This window comes from Heliconius melpomene, chromosome 1, assembly GCF_056956725.1.
Source record: "Heliconius melpomene rosina isolate 202511_hmr_F chromosome 1, ASM5695672v1, whole genome shotgun sequence".
Taxonomy (NCBI): Eukaryota; Metazoa; Arthropoda; class Insecta; order Lepidoptera; family Nymphalidae; genus Heliconius; species Heliconius melpomene.
Window position 1 is genome coordinate 16,760,020 of NC_140389.1, and position 15,633 is coordinate 16,775,652.

The 15,633-nt window shown below is 36.5% G+C and overlaps 1 protein-coding gene across 1 annotated transcript in view; it reads right to left on the reverse strand.

Moving 5' to 3' along the window:
- The window catches only part of wb (wing blister), a 136,911-nt gene that overhangs the window by 16,563 nt on the left and 104,715 nt on the right, over positions 1-15,633 (reverse strand). The window contains exons 19-33 of the mRNA XM_085192866.1: positions 10,103-10,209; positions 7,883-8,054; positions 7,575-7,736; positions 7,318-7,502; positions 6,923-7,120; positions 6,398-6,643; positions 5,715-5,908; positions 4,953-5,211; positions 4,261-4,426; positions 3,776-3,979; positions 2,670-3,178; positions 2,135-2,371; positions 1,455-1,693; positions 893-1,131; positions 313-654 (exon numbers count right to left, since the gene is read on the reverse strand). Coding sequence (XP_085048992.1) covers positions 313-654; positions 893-1,131; positions 1,455-1,693; positions 2,135-2,371; positions 2,670-3,178; positions 3,776-3,979; positions 4,261-4,426; positions 4,953-5,211; positions 5,715-5,908; positions 6,398-6,643; positions 6,923-7,120; positions 7,318-7,502; positions 7,575-7,736; positions 7,883-8,054; positions 10,103-10,209 — 3,459 coding nt within the window. The remainder of the gene's footprint in view (positions 1-312; positions 655-892; positions 1,132-1,454; positions 1,694-2,134; positions 2,372-2,669; positions 3,179-3,775; positions 3,980-4,260; positions 4,427-4,952; positions 5,212-5,714; positions 5,909-6,397; positions 6,644-6,922; positions 7,121-7,317; positions 7,503-7,574; positions 7,737-7,882; positions 8,055-10,102; positions 10,210-15,633) is intronic.

Sequence of the window (15,633 nt, forward strand, 5' to 3'; positions counted from 1 at the left end):
TTCTTTACAAAGCTTAAATATATTACAATTTAATAAACGTTGCATATAGTGTATAGCCTTTTATAGATAAAAAAAACAATAAATTCGGTCGAATCAAACATTAATTAATTGTATCAGTATTTTATAATATTAATTATCTATGACATATATGTATGTGTGTCAAAATTATTAAAAGACGCAAAAGTAATATATTTAACCAGAGATGCAATCAAAAATAAAAATTTCTTAGATTTTATTTGTTGTGTACAATAAATATATACTTATAAGCAAATACACTGTGTAGATATATACATAAAACTTGTAATAACTTACCATGTTCTTCAGCCGCGCCTAACGCCGTATCACCCAATCGCTGTAACGCAGCAAGATTCCTCCTTAACTGATACCGCACTTTCCTTCGAATTTCTGCTGCTTCATCGTAAAGAACTCTTGTACTCGCGAAGACACGTTCTGCTTGAGCGCTTGCTTGTCGTAGAGCTGGTAGAGATGCCTCGCCTACTACGCCGCCGGCTACATTACCCGCCATGCCAGCTTCAGACCCATCTACACCACCCGCCGCGCCTCCCAGCGATCGCTCCTTCCAACCTAATGCTCGTAAAGTAACACTGATAGCATCAGTTCGGTGTTGTGCTGATTGTAGTTGATGACGTAGCTCTGAAAGTTGTAATTACTTTGTCAAAAACAAATTTAGCTTTTGATATTAAATGTGAATTCTAATAACAAATATTCGTTAATTCTCTTAGTGAATAAGTTTCATGTGAGAATTATTTTCATTTAACTGTTCTGGTAAAACCACGTGCGGTGTTAAGTTTTGTCTTTCTCTCCGGCAATTCTGTTGTGTCTTGACACAAGGTTTTCCCTGCTGTCTAAATCTGTTTTTAAACCAACTCACCATCAGCCTTAGCCAGCAATTCAGTACCACGCTTCATAAGATTCTCTGAAGCAGCACGTTCATTAGCAGCAGTTCTCACTAAAGGCTGTGGTCCTCTTGTTATTTTAGCAGCAGTGCCTGCGGCGGCGGTTGCAGCAGCCGCCGCTATTGAGGCCTCGCGGACTCCATCCGCTACTTGTCTCCAAGCTCTTGCTGCGGTTACGCCCTCTGATGCGAGAGCTCGGGTGCCGGCGAATAAACTGTATTTTTTATTAAAACATATCTACATTACCACTTATTTATTTCTTTAAAATGATTTTAAAGAAATGTTTTAATTACAAAAAAATATAGGTTAAGGACTATAGTGTATAATATTAAAATCTTTAAAAAAATCATTCTTTTTAAACGTAAGGTCACTGCTGTAAAACCTACTGGCTTTTACAGCGACTCTGGGTGGAGAGGGAGAGGGTACTCTGTCCATAAGAAATTACAAGCACTACGTGGCTTTTTGAGAGACAGTTGTCGAAGGCAAGATCTCCCCTGCGGAGCTCAAATATGTAGAAAAAATTATATTATTACTTACTTTTTATATTCTTTGGCCTTTTCCCCTAACATAGCAACATGCTTCTCCACAGTATCCAAATACTTTTCTTTGTATTTCGGTGTGAGGTTGTATAAAATGCCTTCTTTTTCTTCAGCCGCAGATGTTAAGTTCTTTAGCTCAGAGAGTAAAGAAGGAAAGGAAACTGCAAGATTTTGAGTTTGCAGAAGATCTATACGGGTTTGTTCTGTGAGGTTGTGTGTAGAAAGCTTTGATATGTCCTGTAAATAGAAGATAATTAAGAATTACGTTCATGTATTTATATTAAAATTTTATTAATTAAATAATATTACTTAATTAATAAAACTTTAACGTTTGTAAATAATTTTGCATAATATTAAAAAGGTATACGAGTACTCGTAGGAGTACTGGTATATTTTTTGGAAGGAATTGGTATAATAACAATAGCTATGTAAATTTTTGACATGTTTCTATCAAAGACAACACTATAATTGCACAAACTTATTTGTTTGTGGCTGGTTGTGGGTAGGAGTTCCAATCAAAGGAATAAATTATTTTCATTTCCTCGCTCTGGTTACATGACAAAACACGGCGCTGTGCTACACCACTCAACACACAAAGTGTTGAAAATTGGGTGAAAAGTAGGGAACGGATTGTCTTAACATTAGCTTAAAAAATATAATAAATATTTTTAAATTTACCTCTAACACTAATCGACATCGCAATCCAAAGTCTCTAACATTCGCCAATTTGGGAGTAACTGTCTTTTTAACTTCTGCAAATGTATCACTCGCACTCCACACAGTATCGGCAAGGTGTGGGAGATCCTCGGCCTTCCTTTCCCAGTCTTCAAGACCCGATTGCAGCTTCCGTAGACGTTTTATCACGTCGTCTATACGATATTTGTATTCGTGGACAGATGTTGATTGGAGGTTTGCCTGTAAATTTATTGGTTAGCCGTTAATGTAATAAAAACAATAAAAACGACAAGCCTTGGTAATTTTTTTATTATTAAAAGTATTTCTTACAAATTATTATTTAATTCCTTAAATATTTCGATTCTAAAAATATTTTTTATTCAAAATCACATTTCTAAAAGATTGTACTCAAAGGCCCAGATTTTGCGAGTACAATCTTTTTGAAATCATAATTTTAAATCAGGACATAAATCTTATACTCCTTGTTTTCAAATATTATCTACTAAAATTAATATTTCAATATTAAAATCCAGCTTACCGAATCCGACACATCAGTTACTCCAGTGATATAATCAATAAGACTTATTTCCTTAATTTCCTTTAATAAATGTCTTGCTTCTTTCAAAGCTCTGTGGGCACTTAAATGTTTCTCGCCTCTAGCAAACTCATCTAACCTTTCCACTTGTTCTGCTAACATTCTTTTTTCTTTTGAAACTTTTTCTAAACCAGTCACACTTTCTAAGCTTAACGATAAAGCTTCATTTTCTCTTCTTAAAGCGTCTTCTTTCAGCTTATTGGCGTTAGTAAATAAATTATGCTCACTTTCTTCTAACTTAGCTATAGAAAATTCTAGATTTTTGGAATTTTTAATAGATTTCTTTACGTTTTGGAGAGTATTGTGTAATTTGGTAGCGTTTTCTGCAAATTCTCTTAATACTGGGAATGGTTGAGGGATCCGGGTTAATTCTGTTAGATCTGCCTTTGAATGCATTTTAAATGTTAACTTTTCGATTGAGTCCAGTAAAGTTTGAGTGCAGTTATCACAAGCTACAATAAAAATATACTTTTTTAGATATAAGTATACAAATATAAGCAATAGATTTGTTTTTTTTTAATAGACTAGGCAAGGTCGAAAATTACTCTAAATCACTTTAAATAAATATTTGATTACATTAATATTATATTCGCATAATGAATGAATGTGCATATGTACATTCTTCTAAAGATATTTTTTAATTAATTCTCTCCTGAAACTCTCTATGTGATTCTCCTCTCGAACTCTCTGATTTTCCTGGATATAGTAACAAATATTTTAATTTTTTAGAGTTTTTACTAAAATTATGTAATATTCCAATATAAAATCATATAAATCAGCTTCACGTTCTATCCCGCATGCGGCAGGGTAGGCAGAGGGACCCTCATTGCGTCTTGAGGGGCCTAGACAGACACTAGAGCGAAGAAATGAAAATATAAATTTAAACAAATACTTCTTTTCCTCGAGTGGAGATCGAACCCACAACCATTTGATTTTGCAGTACACTTCGTGCCGCTTCTCCACGACGGCCTAGTATTACAAAAAATATATAATTAAACCAACAAAATCTAATTCTGTAATTAACTTAGAAACCAACATAAAAAACTCACGTTTACATCCATTATCATCTAAATAATGTCTTGGTTTGACACAAAGTTGACATCGGTCACCAGTAGCGTGTGGTGCGCAGGTACAATGGGGAGAACAGCGTGGTGTTATAGAGCCTCGGGTGTCACACCCACAAGGCTCACAAGTACCACCCGCTGTGTGCTTCCAGCCCACAGCGCATGAACCACACTGAGGCCCTGCGTAACCTGTGATATCAAAAGTATGATTAAATTGGTTAATTGGCTTTAAAAAGATTAAGGTGGAGCGAGTTCAAAGTCTGCCAGAAACATTTTTTATATGGAATTTATAAATCCTTCCACTTTTAACCCTATTTTCGAGACATTACCAGAGTGAGGAAACAAAAATAATTAATTCACCCCGCCGAGACGAAATCGAATCCACAAGTGTCGTGCTTATTACCTATTGTTAGACACTGTGCCGCTGCGGTGAGACAGTGTTGTCATATAAATAAATACTTATAACTAACCTGGCTTGCAATAGCACTGTAGTCGGCCATGCGCCACGCCACAGGCCACAGCGTGTGAGACATCGCGTGTGGGGCACGGGCACGGCTCGCAGCCCTCGTCCGCAAGTCCATAGTAGCCCTCCGCGCAGCGCTCGCAATGGGCGCCCGCTGTGTTGCGAGTGCAGTTCTGTTTATAATATTACTATCATATTAGGCATTCATTCGACAAATTTAATTGCACAGTAGTAGAACAGTAGAGACAGTATTTTATAAAGCCTGAAAGTTGCTGTGCGTATACACCCAACGTCAGTAAATACTATTAGGGAATATGGAGTTTGGGTGGTGGTTATTTTGGCAGTTATTAGATAACTTGCAAAAAATACTACTTAACTTTCGTTAAATTAAAAGCTTAATTTTTTATATTTTCTTGGGAATAATATTAGAATGACGATATCCATTGCCAGACGCTTAGCATAGTTAGTTATAACTCCTTGGTAGGCAAACCCAAATCTTATAAGCTACAAGCGCCTATGAACATATTAGGGGCAAATAATATTTTTTACATTTTTATATATTAGACTTGTAGACGCGCTTGCAATTTATTAGAGTTTAGAGGTGTCTGGGAGAGGGTTAAAACCATGCATAAAAATGGTCTTCGTTTTAAAAATGAAATTTTACTGTGTTGTTTTTTTATTTGTAAACAAAAAAATTACCAAACAATGTCCAGTTTGCGGATGACAGGCTTCAGCTCTCCCGTTACAATCACAAGGCCTGGACTTCTCCACATCTATCACTATTGTTCCCGCGACATGGTGGACCCTCGGAGGAGAAGGGGGTATCCAAAACCCTGCAGCGGGACGATGGCACGACGGCGCGTCGTACCCTCGGGGACAGAGACAGCGCTCTACACCTAGTGCAGGAGCTCCACGGGAAAGACCAGCTATAGCTGTTTCTAAAGTCACGTTTAGTAGTCTGTTAATAGAGAAATTGATTGTTTTATTTTTTTATATAGATTTTATATGTGTACATTTTAATAATGCAGAAAAAAAATCATCGTCACCTTAAACAACAAGTGATAATACAAGACTTTTTGGCTTTCGCGTTTATTATTCATTTTATAATAAATTATTTTATGGATCTTATCACTACAATAACCAAAACGTCGCTGTCTGAAATTTTAATATTAGGCTGCTATATCTTTCACTGTATAAAATGCTGAAGTTGTGTAAAAGGGGTAATGTATTTAGGCCGCCGTAAATACGATGGATGTAGGTTCTTTCACCAGACAAAGGTAGGAATTATTCGTATTTCCCTGCTCTAACTAGATGAATCATGATGTAACGCACCGTTGCCACTTAACACGTAATATCTGGAATTCCGGAAATTGGAGAACGAAGTGTCTTAGCACTGATTCTCTCTCCCTACTATATTTTGGATAAAACGTGAAGCTGCAAAAAAGTAAAATATACACTTACAGCACATGCATAGGCTCATTGTAGACTGGAGCTCGTGTAGACAGCCGTAACAGCAATCGTCTTATATCCAGCAATCCCAGCATTAGCTCACCGCGGGAGGCCCCCCTCGGCCTGCCTCCTGAGTTACGCCCCCGCACTTCCCATAGTGACTCGTGTAGGTATATCGCGTGAGAGCCGTTTACAGCTGGGATGCGCTAAAAAAATTATAGGTAAGTAAAAAAGTAGGTTCCCCTTCCTACCATACGTACTCGTATGTGTATACATATTTTAGTAGTTTTTGTAGAATGAACACATGCTGTCGCTGTATAGACATTCAAATTGATTGATAATTTCTTCATATAATTCTTAAAATGTTCTATAAATGTATCAATAAAATCAATCATAAGGTATCATGAAATACTTTTATAACATTTTAAAATTTTATTTGTGCGCACAAGAACGAAGTACAAAATAAACAACCTTTCAAAACGAAACTAGCGTTTTACAATATTCGTTCCCGACTTTCGTCACATATTCCTGAGTAGTGGACTCAACACTACGCTTGGTCTTGTTACCTGAGCGAATAAAGGAAAATAATTTATTCCTCTAAGTAGAAATCGAATCCAATACCTCTGCTTTACAGTCAAACACCGCTGACAATGACGGCCTAATTATAGGGTAAATAAAACAATATGAGTACTAACCTCATAATAATCCAGCACTATATTATTCCCATGAATGCTAACGAGTGGAAACCTAGTCATCACGTGTTGAGGGAGGGGTTCTCCACCTTCTTCCTCCACCCTGAATCTAAGGGCTCCTCCATACGATAAGACGTGGTCACCAAGAAACAGTTCGCCGAGTTCAGCATATATTGGTACAGAAGGCCAGGGCACGAGAATAGTGCCTTCTTGTATACTTGTGCGGACGGAAAAGAATTCTTGGTCAGTCTGGCAAAAATAAAAGGATATAACCAAATAAATATTTAAATTTAAATATTTATTTATAATATTTTTTAAGTAAAGGCGATGGATCTACAATAGTTATCATGTTTGTATTAAGCACATCAACTGTTCATTTATCTAAAATAAAATATTGTCCATATCACAAAACTTTCTATTTAATTGATTAAATTAAAATGTTGTATTTTATTGTACAATTAAAAAACAATAGTAAATCTAAAATAGACGTCTCGAGCTACTCAAATGGAAAAGCCTTATAATAATAACCTTAGTGATAGTATCTCCTCTTAATAATTTCAAATGCAGCGGAGTGGCGGCGTGCAACGCCGCGCGGGTGACGGACGCCTGCGTGCACTTAGCGCTGCGCCCAAAGCAGAAGCACGCGGTGCATCCTGCGGGGTTTATCTCCGAGAGACCGAATGTGCCATCGAGACAAGTGTCACATTTTTCACCCACCACGTTTTCCTGTAAAAGTTTTGGTTATATGAGACTGAAGATTAAGACATGAATTATTTAATTCACACGTGTGAAAGTTAGGTTTAAAAAATATTTTTTTTATGTTGTGATTATATTTTATTTGTTACTAACAAAAATTATTGAAAAAATAATAATGAAAAAAATAATATAAAAGTAACTTTGACTAATTAAATCTAAAATATTACCTTACAAGGGCATTCTCCTCTTTCATTACAAGCACAGACTCCCTTCCCGCAACCCTTAGTTCCAGCTAAGGAACAGCCACAAGGCCTACACTTCGGCCCGAAGAAGCCCACAGCGCAGGAAGTACAATCGCGGCCAGTCCAGCCGTGTCGGCACTGGCACTGACCGCTCACCGCGTCACAGCTGTCTGGGAAATTATACTGTTTATTATATATTTCTATTCCAGTTCTATTCTACTTCCAGTTTACCAAACACTAACCAGCAAGAGCACCAGGTCCACAAGAACACGGTCTACATCCAAGAGCTCTGCCCCAATAACCTCGTGCGCACTGCTGACATCCCGCTCCGCGAGTCCTTGCAGGGCAAATACATCGGCCGGTTATCGGGGAACACGTGCGGCCGTCTGTGCAAATTGGGCACGCTGAAATTCAATAAGCTTTTTTAAAATACTATTCAGTGTTTCAGTCAAGATATTCTGTTCTTCAATTTCTGTCAAATTTTCGAGACGTTGCGTTAAGTACCGGACGTCTGTCTCGTATACAGTTTGACGTTGATATAACAACTTACGCAAACATCCATTAGGCCCAAATCCATAGTAGCCAGGGAGGCACCGGTCACACCTCCTGCCCCCGACACCGACCGAGCAAGCGCACACGCCGTTGACAGGGTCGCAGGCGGCCGCACCCGCGTCGCACTCACAACGCCTGCAGCCTCCCTGCTCCAGACCCCAGTAACCTTCCTAGGAGAAAATTTTGGTTATATTCTATTAGTACAACTAATAGAAGTAAGGACAATCCATATTCTACTTGAACTTGTGGGGACTCAATATCAATCAATCAATTTTATTTTCTCTGTCTGACAAAGGATACGGATATTTTCGTATTTTCAATCAGACAAAGGAAATATTTTCTTTATGAAATCATACCTGGAGTGGAGGTCGAACCCACAACTATTATATTTACAAGCTGACACTGATCCTCACTCGGGAGAACCAATAACATTAAATATATTTATTGCGCACTATTTTACACAAACTTTACGACATTACAGCACGTCGATTAAAGGTTATTGTTTGATACAGTGCAACATAAATTTAATGGGATATTAATGAGTGAATGACTATAAACGTTTATAATACAAATGAATAATTTATGACTGTTGATGTGCGCTCAGAAATATATATGGCTTTAATAGTAAAATAGTATCGCTGTTATAGATGTATGAAATGAATGGAAGGACTTTATGATATAAAATTATATTGCAATCACAATAAAAATTACTAGAATTAACAAGAATTAAACAACAACTAAACTAAATATAGCAAAAATACACTAAGAACTTTTTAGCTTCTATGTACGTAGAGAAGAGAACATGGAGTTAAGACTGTTCACTTCTTGATTTTCCTCCGAAATAACGAGGAAGAGACATTGAAATTTAAACAATTCGGTAAAATTAAGATTAATCCTGTCACTATTAGTAAGTCATCATAGATATGAAGTTTGTCAAAACCGACCGTGTTAGGTACGGACGGATTACGCACGATTATAGGATCACTTTGTTATCTGTCTGTTTAAATTCCTCTAACATATTCTTTAACAAAGATAAGTAATAGATCAATTTAATTCCCAACATGCTCTCACTTCCTATATAAATCACAGTGCAGCGTGCATACAACAGTCGCTCAATGCCTGTCAACTAGATGCAAATGTGTGGACCTCCGTAGTAATGTCTCGTTGGTATTTCCTCGCGTGTAATAGGTGCAACGGTTACTGCACCGTAGTACGAATGTCAAAATCTATCTCTACTTTTGTTTAAAGATTATTTTTGTAACTTCACGTTTTATCCCGCGTATAGCAGGATAAGGATAATTTTGTCTTGATACCAGAGTGTAGAAATGAATGAAATGAAAATACAGCGTGCAGTTTAAAAAAACCTTTCTTCGTTATTACATTTTTCCGAATCTTTTTGCAATTTAATTAAAAACTTACTAATTAAACTCATGCTCAACAGACCGAAGAACAGTTCTTCTGCATCTTTAATATATTTCTCATGCTTAACTTTTACTTATTTCAGCACTAGAGCCAGGTGTGAAGCAGTATAGTTAGCAATTACGCGTTGTTTATTCAATTAAATGTTACTCGTATACGCCCGACGCGAATTGGGAAGTGGTAATTTGTTGCTAGAAATCAATTCCTAAATCACGTAAATCTTAAATCTTTATAGAACTTATATATCTTTTATTTTTTGTATGGTTTTATATTGTTGGAATGTTGAGTAGGTACATTATTAAAAAATCCATATTTGTAGATAATAAACACAATAAAAAGAGTCCACCGTGGCTCGGTGGTGCAAGGGTATGACTGTTAGCGCGACGGTTGTGGGTTTGATTCCCACTCTATATTTAATATTTTTATTTTCTCGCTCTTGTAACAAGGCAAAGCGCGGCGTAGAGTTCTGCCTTAGAAATTGTTGGAAAGAGGAGAATGGAGAGTCCTAACACTAGGTCCTAACCCGGCTATATGTAGAATACAGCGTGAAGCTAAAAAAACGGCTGGGTAACATGAGAGAAACTCGTGCTTTCCTCTTTTCTTGTAGCTTCATGTTTTATCCCGCACTATAGACAAGGGGCCGTACTTTTTTTCTAACAATCAGATTCATTTCTTATCATTCTTTTATATAATTCATAATTTCATTCATTCATTATAATTCTTTTATATAATTGGGAAAGAACTTAGCGAGAAGACACTCCGGTTTCCATTATAACCTTGATTCTTCCTACGACCTCACCTCGCACGTATCGCACGCCCGCCCCGTCACGTGCTGTCGACACCGACACTGTCCCGTCCGTATGTCACACACGCTGCTCTCCGCGCCTATTGATGAACAATTACAACCTGGAATAAACGAAATATATCTTTAATTATATGTATTTTTGCCTATTTATATTATATATTAGATTCAAATCCTTCTAAGGGGAATATCACATTCTCTTCCATGTGTGGTCAGGCAAATAGAATGTTACAAATACAAATATTTTATAAATATTGATATCGACAGCAATTCAACAATCACGCAGCCCGCCGTAGGTAAGGAATGCCGATTTAATTGAACCTACTAGTATCTGACGGCTCACATCTAGTTTCACAGGCATCACGTTATCTAAGATATTCAGTTCTGCCAACTAAGTAGTTGCAGGGGTCTTATCTATTCGCTAATGTACAAAGCGGGCGCTATTACCCGTGCTTTTACGAAGTTAAAGTTAACCCTTAAACGCTTTGTATGATGATTGAATCAATAGTTATATTTTGGGATATATCTGTATAAGTGATAGTTGTATTTTTAGATCTTAATGCGGTCCATGTGGCGATCAGAGTGTCTTATATATAAGACACTCACTCCGTTATCCTATATATAGGAAGCTAAAAAAAGCTAATAATGATGTGAAGCGTCAAATCACTAGCTCATCTCTGCTTAGGTAAAATATAGGATAGGAGGTAGAATGAGTATGTAGTAATTATGTAGTCAGTACGGAGATTTCGGCCAAAGTCACGTTGTTAGTAATATTATAGTCAGGTCACGTAAAACATGTTATTACATATGTTTTACATGACTTTACCGTTCATGAGAGATATATTCTTTATAAGTTATCTAACATGCATAATACTTGAAGATGAAACAAGTACTCGTCTTTCTATTATACAGTAGTAGCTTCCTATAGGACTGGCACTATCGGCGTTTTTATGTAACTTGACGATTTAAAAATATTTAAGATTTATGTTGATTTTATAATCTAAAATTTATTACACAGAATTATATATTTAAGGGTTAATATAAATGAGATTAGATTCATTCTGTATCTCTAATTAACTTAAAAGTGAGCTTAAAATTAAACCAATAGAGTAAAGTTGATTGATGTTGCAATAAAATGTATCGTATTTATTACTTGTTTACTTGATTATAATAATAATATATAGACATCATTAAATATTTTAAAGCATATATATCTAACTATTATTAAAGCATATATATAACATTTAAACACCAAATTTCAGAAAAATTAAATTATTAACGGGGCGGGGGTGCGCGATTGTGTCCGATTCCCACACGAGAAAATTAACTATGGAGTCTTTTCTTCATTAAAACAAAATACAAATATCCAAAATTTTCACGTCTTTTCTGTCCGTTGTGTGGTTTGTCACATAAGTGCTTATGTTTAGTACTACGTATTAAAAAATGACTTTATAAGATTTAATTTTATATTTGTTTTTATTTATTGTCTTATATATTAGTTTTATTTTTATGCAATTTTCGCAATTTACAGCCTACAAGGCAAGAATTTACTGAATTATACTATCGTTTTTAATTTCCCTGTGTTAGTTGGGATTCGGAACCTAACGCCGCACTTTTTAAACCAATTAGGTTTCCTTATATAAATATTGATTGACTGTAAACACAACGATGTGTCTTGTGGAATCACTCATCATCGTTTACTCACTCTGGTAACAAGACAAAATATGGCTTATTTATTTTACAGCATAAAAATGAGAAATAGAGTGCCTTAACACTAAGTTCTCTCTGCCTACCCACAAAATATTTACAACTAAGTCACGAGTGAGCTTATTGCACCTTCACTTAATACCAGACATTTCATCATCTCGATGTGGAGCACGTCACTTTTATATCATAAATAGTGATCAAGCCTGTCATTTTGTGTTTAATTGTAAGGTTGTATTGGAAAATTGATACATGATGGCAACCGTTGAAATAAACGATTGATTTACTTAATTGTATACTATTGACTTAAGTGAAAGCAAATATTATTAGGCCGCTGTGGCGCAGCGGCACAACGTCTGTATCTTAGTGTGGGTTCGATTTGTACTAGGGGGAATAAAGCGTGATGCAAAAAAAAATATTATGAAGGCATTGAACGCGATGATTATACATTCAAGTCTAGCTAGAAAATATCTCTCCTTTTTATGGTGGAAAACAACAATCTCCTTAGGTCTCTCCTCTCCGTAGGTAAAATTGTGACAGTCTGCCTGCTTATTTTATGGTATAGATTACCAGCAGCTAGTGGATAGCTAGTACCCCACTTTCCATAGATTTTTTCGATACATTGAATAATAAGTGACAAAAATCGACGTCGCCCTTCGTCTTCTTAGAAGAGCGAAGAAATGAAAATAATCTAATTTCCCGTTAGGGCATCGAACCTGCAACCGTCCTATCCCACTGCTACGATAGCCTCTTACCAACACTCAACTACTACAAAACAACAATATTAGAAACAATTGCATAATCATATCATAATTGTGCAACAGTTCACAAATAGCGACCTAAATCGCGAGCCCGATGCGTCGTTATCAGCACGTCGTAGACTTAACGTGCCTTTTCCCCGCGAGACAGGACGGCGGCTGACCTCTTTGAGAATTGATAGACGTTGTAGTAGAATAGAAGTGTTGATAACTTGGAAATATATCTATTCTATACTAGAAGTTAGTAGTATAAAAAAATCTAATCAGCTTTCACGCTGTATCCCTCACACAGCAGGGAAAACAGAGGGAACCTAGACTTAAGACACTCCGTTCCCCACGAGTGGCGGGATAACCCTTGAAGCTATAAAAATCTACAAAGGCTATCAGTTCTCCAACTGTACAGTTATCGTACAACAAAATTAGTTTCGACAATACAATAATTACAAAACTTAATTATACTATCTAAATAACAGATACGTACAGAAAGCTCGCTTTGTTCTGTTGTTTGTGAGAGTCGATCAGTCAATCTTGTTGCGCTAATAACAGTGTAGCCAGCTTTTGTGAGTATATCTACCTACAAGCAACAATAACCGCTTCACTGTTAACGCGACGGTTGTTGGTTCCATTCCTAGTTGAGGAAATTAATTATTCTTATTTCCTTGTTCTGGTAACCAGAGAAAACACGACGTTGAGTTTAGCACCTCAACATACAATGTATCGAAAAATTGGAATGAAATTCGGAAGTGTTTTATAAGAAATTTGAAAAAATATATATCCGTAGGTCATAAAATTAAAGAAAAATAATAATTTTATCCATTGTCATGTAGTGAGGCTATGTCTGATTCATATAAACGCGATGATTATCGTTCCCTACTAGGTATTAGAAAAATACAGTTCCATGGTCCAGTAAGGCAACACACGGCGATAGTCTGCCTCTTTACACCGCGCAATCTGACGAAATTAATTTTAAAATGGAGGACGTAAGAGCTTATAAGTAGTAGTTAGATCGCAAAAAAATATAACTTGTCGTAAAAATTATATGTATATCAGTGGCACGTTCTTCTGCACGAAATTATGGAAATTTTAACCGTTCCCATAGAAATTTCGGGAAATGTTCTCTTAACACTACCCTACACTTCCCAAGGAACATACATTCCAAGTTAGCGTTCTACGCCGCATAGTTGCATGTCAGTCACTCAGTACCTGATGGTAGACTTTTAAATATACCTCGCTATAGATTTAGAACCACATAACCCAAACCGTTCTAACCGCAGTAGATTATAATAAAATATATTTACGATTATTACAAAATTATCTCGAAATCGAGACAAATACCTATATAAGGTGTGCAGGGGAAATAATTTAGTAAAATTAGCCTGTCACATTAGTATTCAATAAATTCAATATAATACTACCGCCGCCACACAATATTCAGCCAGTTCGAGATAAAATTATTCGCTTATTTTATAATATTTTAAAATGTGAACCGCTTAGGTTATTACAGTATTAGGATGCTGTTAAGAAAATTGAATGTATCTTTTACATTTTAAATTAGTTTCGTTATATGTATATAGTATATGTCGGCTGGTGATAATTTATTTCAATATTAAGAATAAATTCATAATTAGTTAATTAATTACAAAAGATGTTTTAAGGAGTAAAATTAGAATTAACATTTAAGAGTTAATAAAATGCTGTAATTATTGAATTGATGGTTCTGTATTTGTCAGCTTCCGGTGGCGCCACTTTGGGCGCGTCACCGTTGTCAATGTCGATTTATAAAAGGCCGTGCGGGTGTTGTACGCCCAGTCGAGGCTCTGCCACGGCTCGGAGCACTACTCGTGCTCCACCGCTGGTTAACCTCGACTATTTTAATTATGAATGTTGTTAAGACCTATTCGTAATTATACTGGACTGGAGCAGTGAAAGGCGAGTGTTGATATATCGGAAAGGGATCCCTTAAACCTACTCCTGGGGTCACAAGTCCCAGGCACTGCTCCAAGCCATCATTTAAAGAATAAGATAATGTTATTATTTTCCTTGTAATTTACTATGTTTCCAGTTATTATTTGGCTTATTTATTTGTTTTAGATTTACTTGTTTATTTAATTAAGTATTTCGAGTAGAACCAAAGGCCAGGACATGGTCGGAGGTTCTACTCGTTTATTTTTAATGTCTATTACGCCCTTTTATTTCCGACATCAGAAGCGGGATAGATCCAGCAGGTCCATCCTTTCACATCTTCTCAACAAACAAACGTGCCAAGGCATTCGGAGACACTCTTGCTAATAGAAGAGATGAGAAACGCTGTCTAAGCAACATCAGGCTAGTATGTAAGTTAGTCATGAGTTACTTGCAAGTTTATTTACTAAATTCAACTACAACAATACTATGACTAAGATTGAGTAATATTTATATCGCTACACTCAATCCAGAGGAGGATGTACTTTTAAGGAACTGGCGTAATCACGCTGAACAAGTAAAAAAAAAAAAAACAAAACATGTGTTGTGCAACAACACAACAAAAGATGCGGTCAAGGCAGAGTTTGAATGTGTGAACAATGAACTGGCCTTTATCTAGTGAGTGTGCGTCTAGTGGGTGTGCAACTATTCCCGAATTAACCGGTCACATCTACTTTTAGGCCTCGAGAAGTTGGATCACGTAAAGCGCCCATACCTCACTGGCGTCCCATATGAGCGATGAATCGTCAGGGGTCTATAGTCTGCTTTGGGTATGAAGGGGCTGGACAAACTCAATTCAGTTGTAATAGACTGACAAATAAAGTGAGTGACCACGGACCATTTTTGAATTCAGATTCTGCTTTTGAAGCTAGTTCAGACAGATCAGAAGAAGCCTGGGCCTAAATGCAATTACTGTGGCAAAGTTGGGCGTGTGGAGTTTGAGTGTTTCAAAAGAATTGGTGATGATTCTAACATAGTCAACTTGGTGAATGAAAGTAATGAACTATTTTTTTTTTTATGGAAAAAGGACAAGGCAACTCTTTTGATGCTGAAAGGAATGGGTAGCAGGAACGTTTCAGTCTTGTCTTTTCAACAAATTGAGAC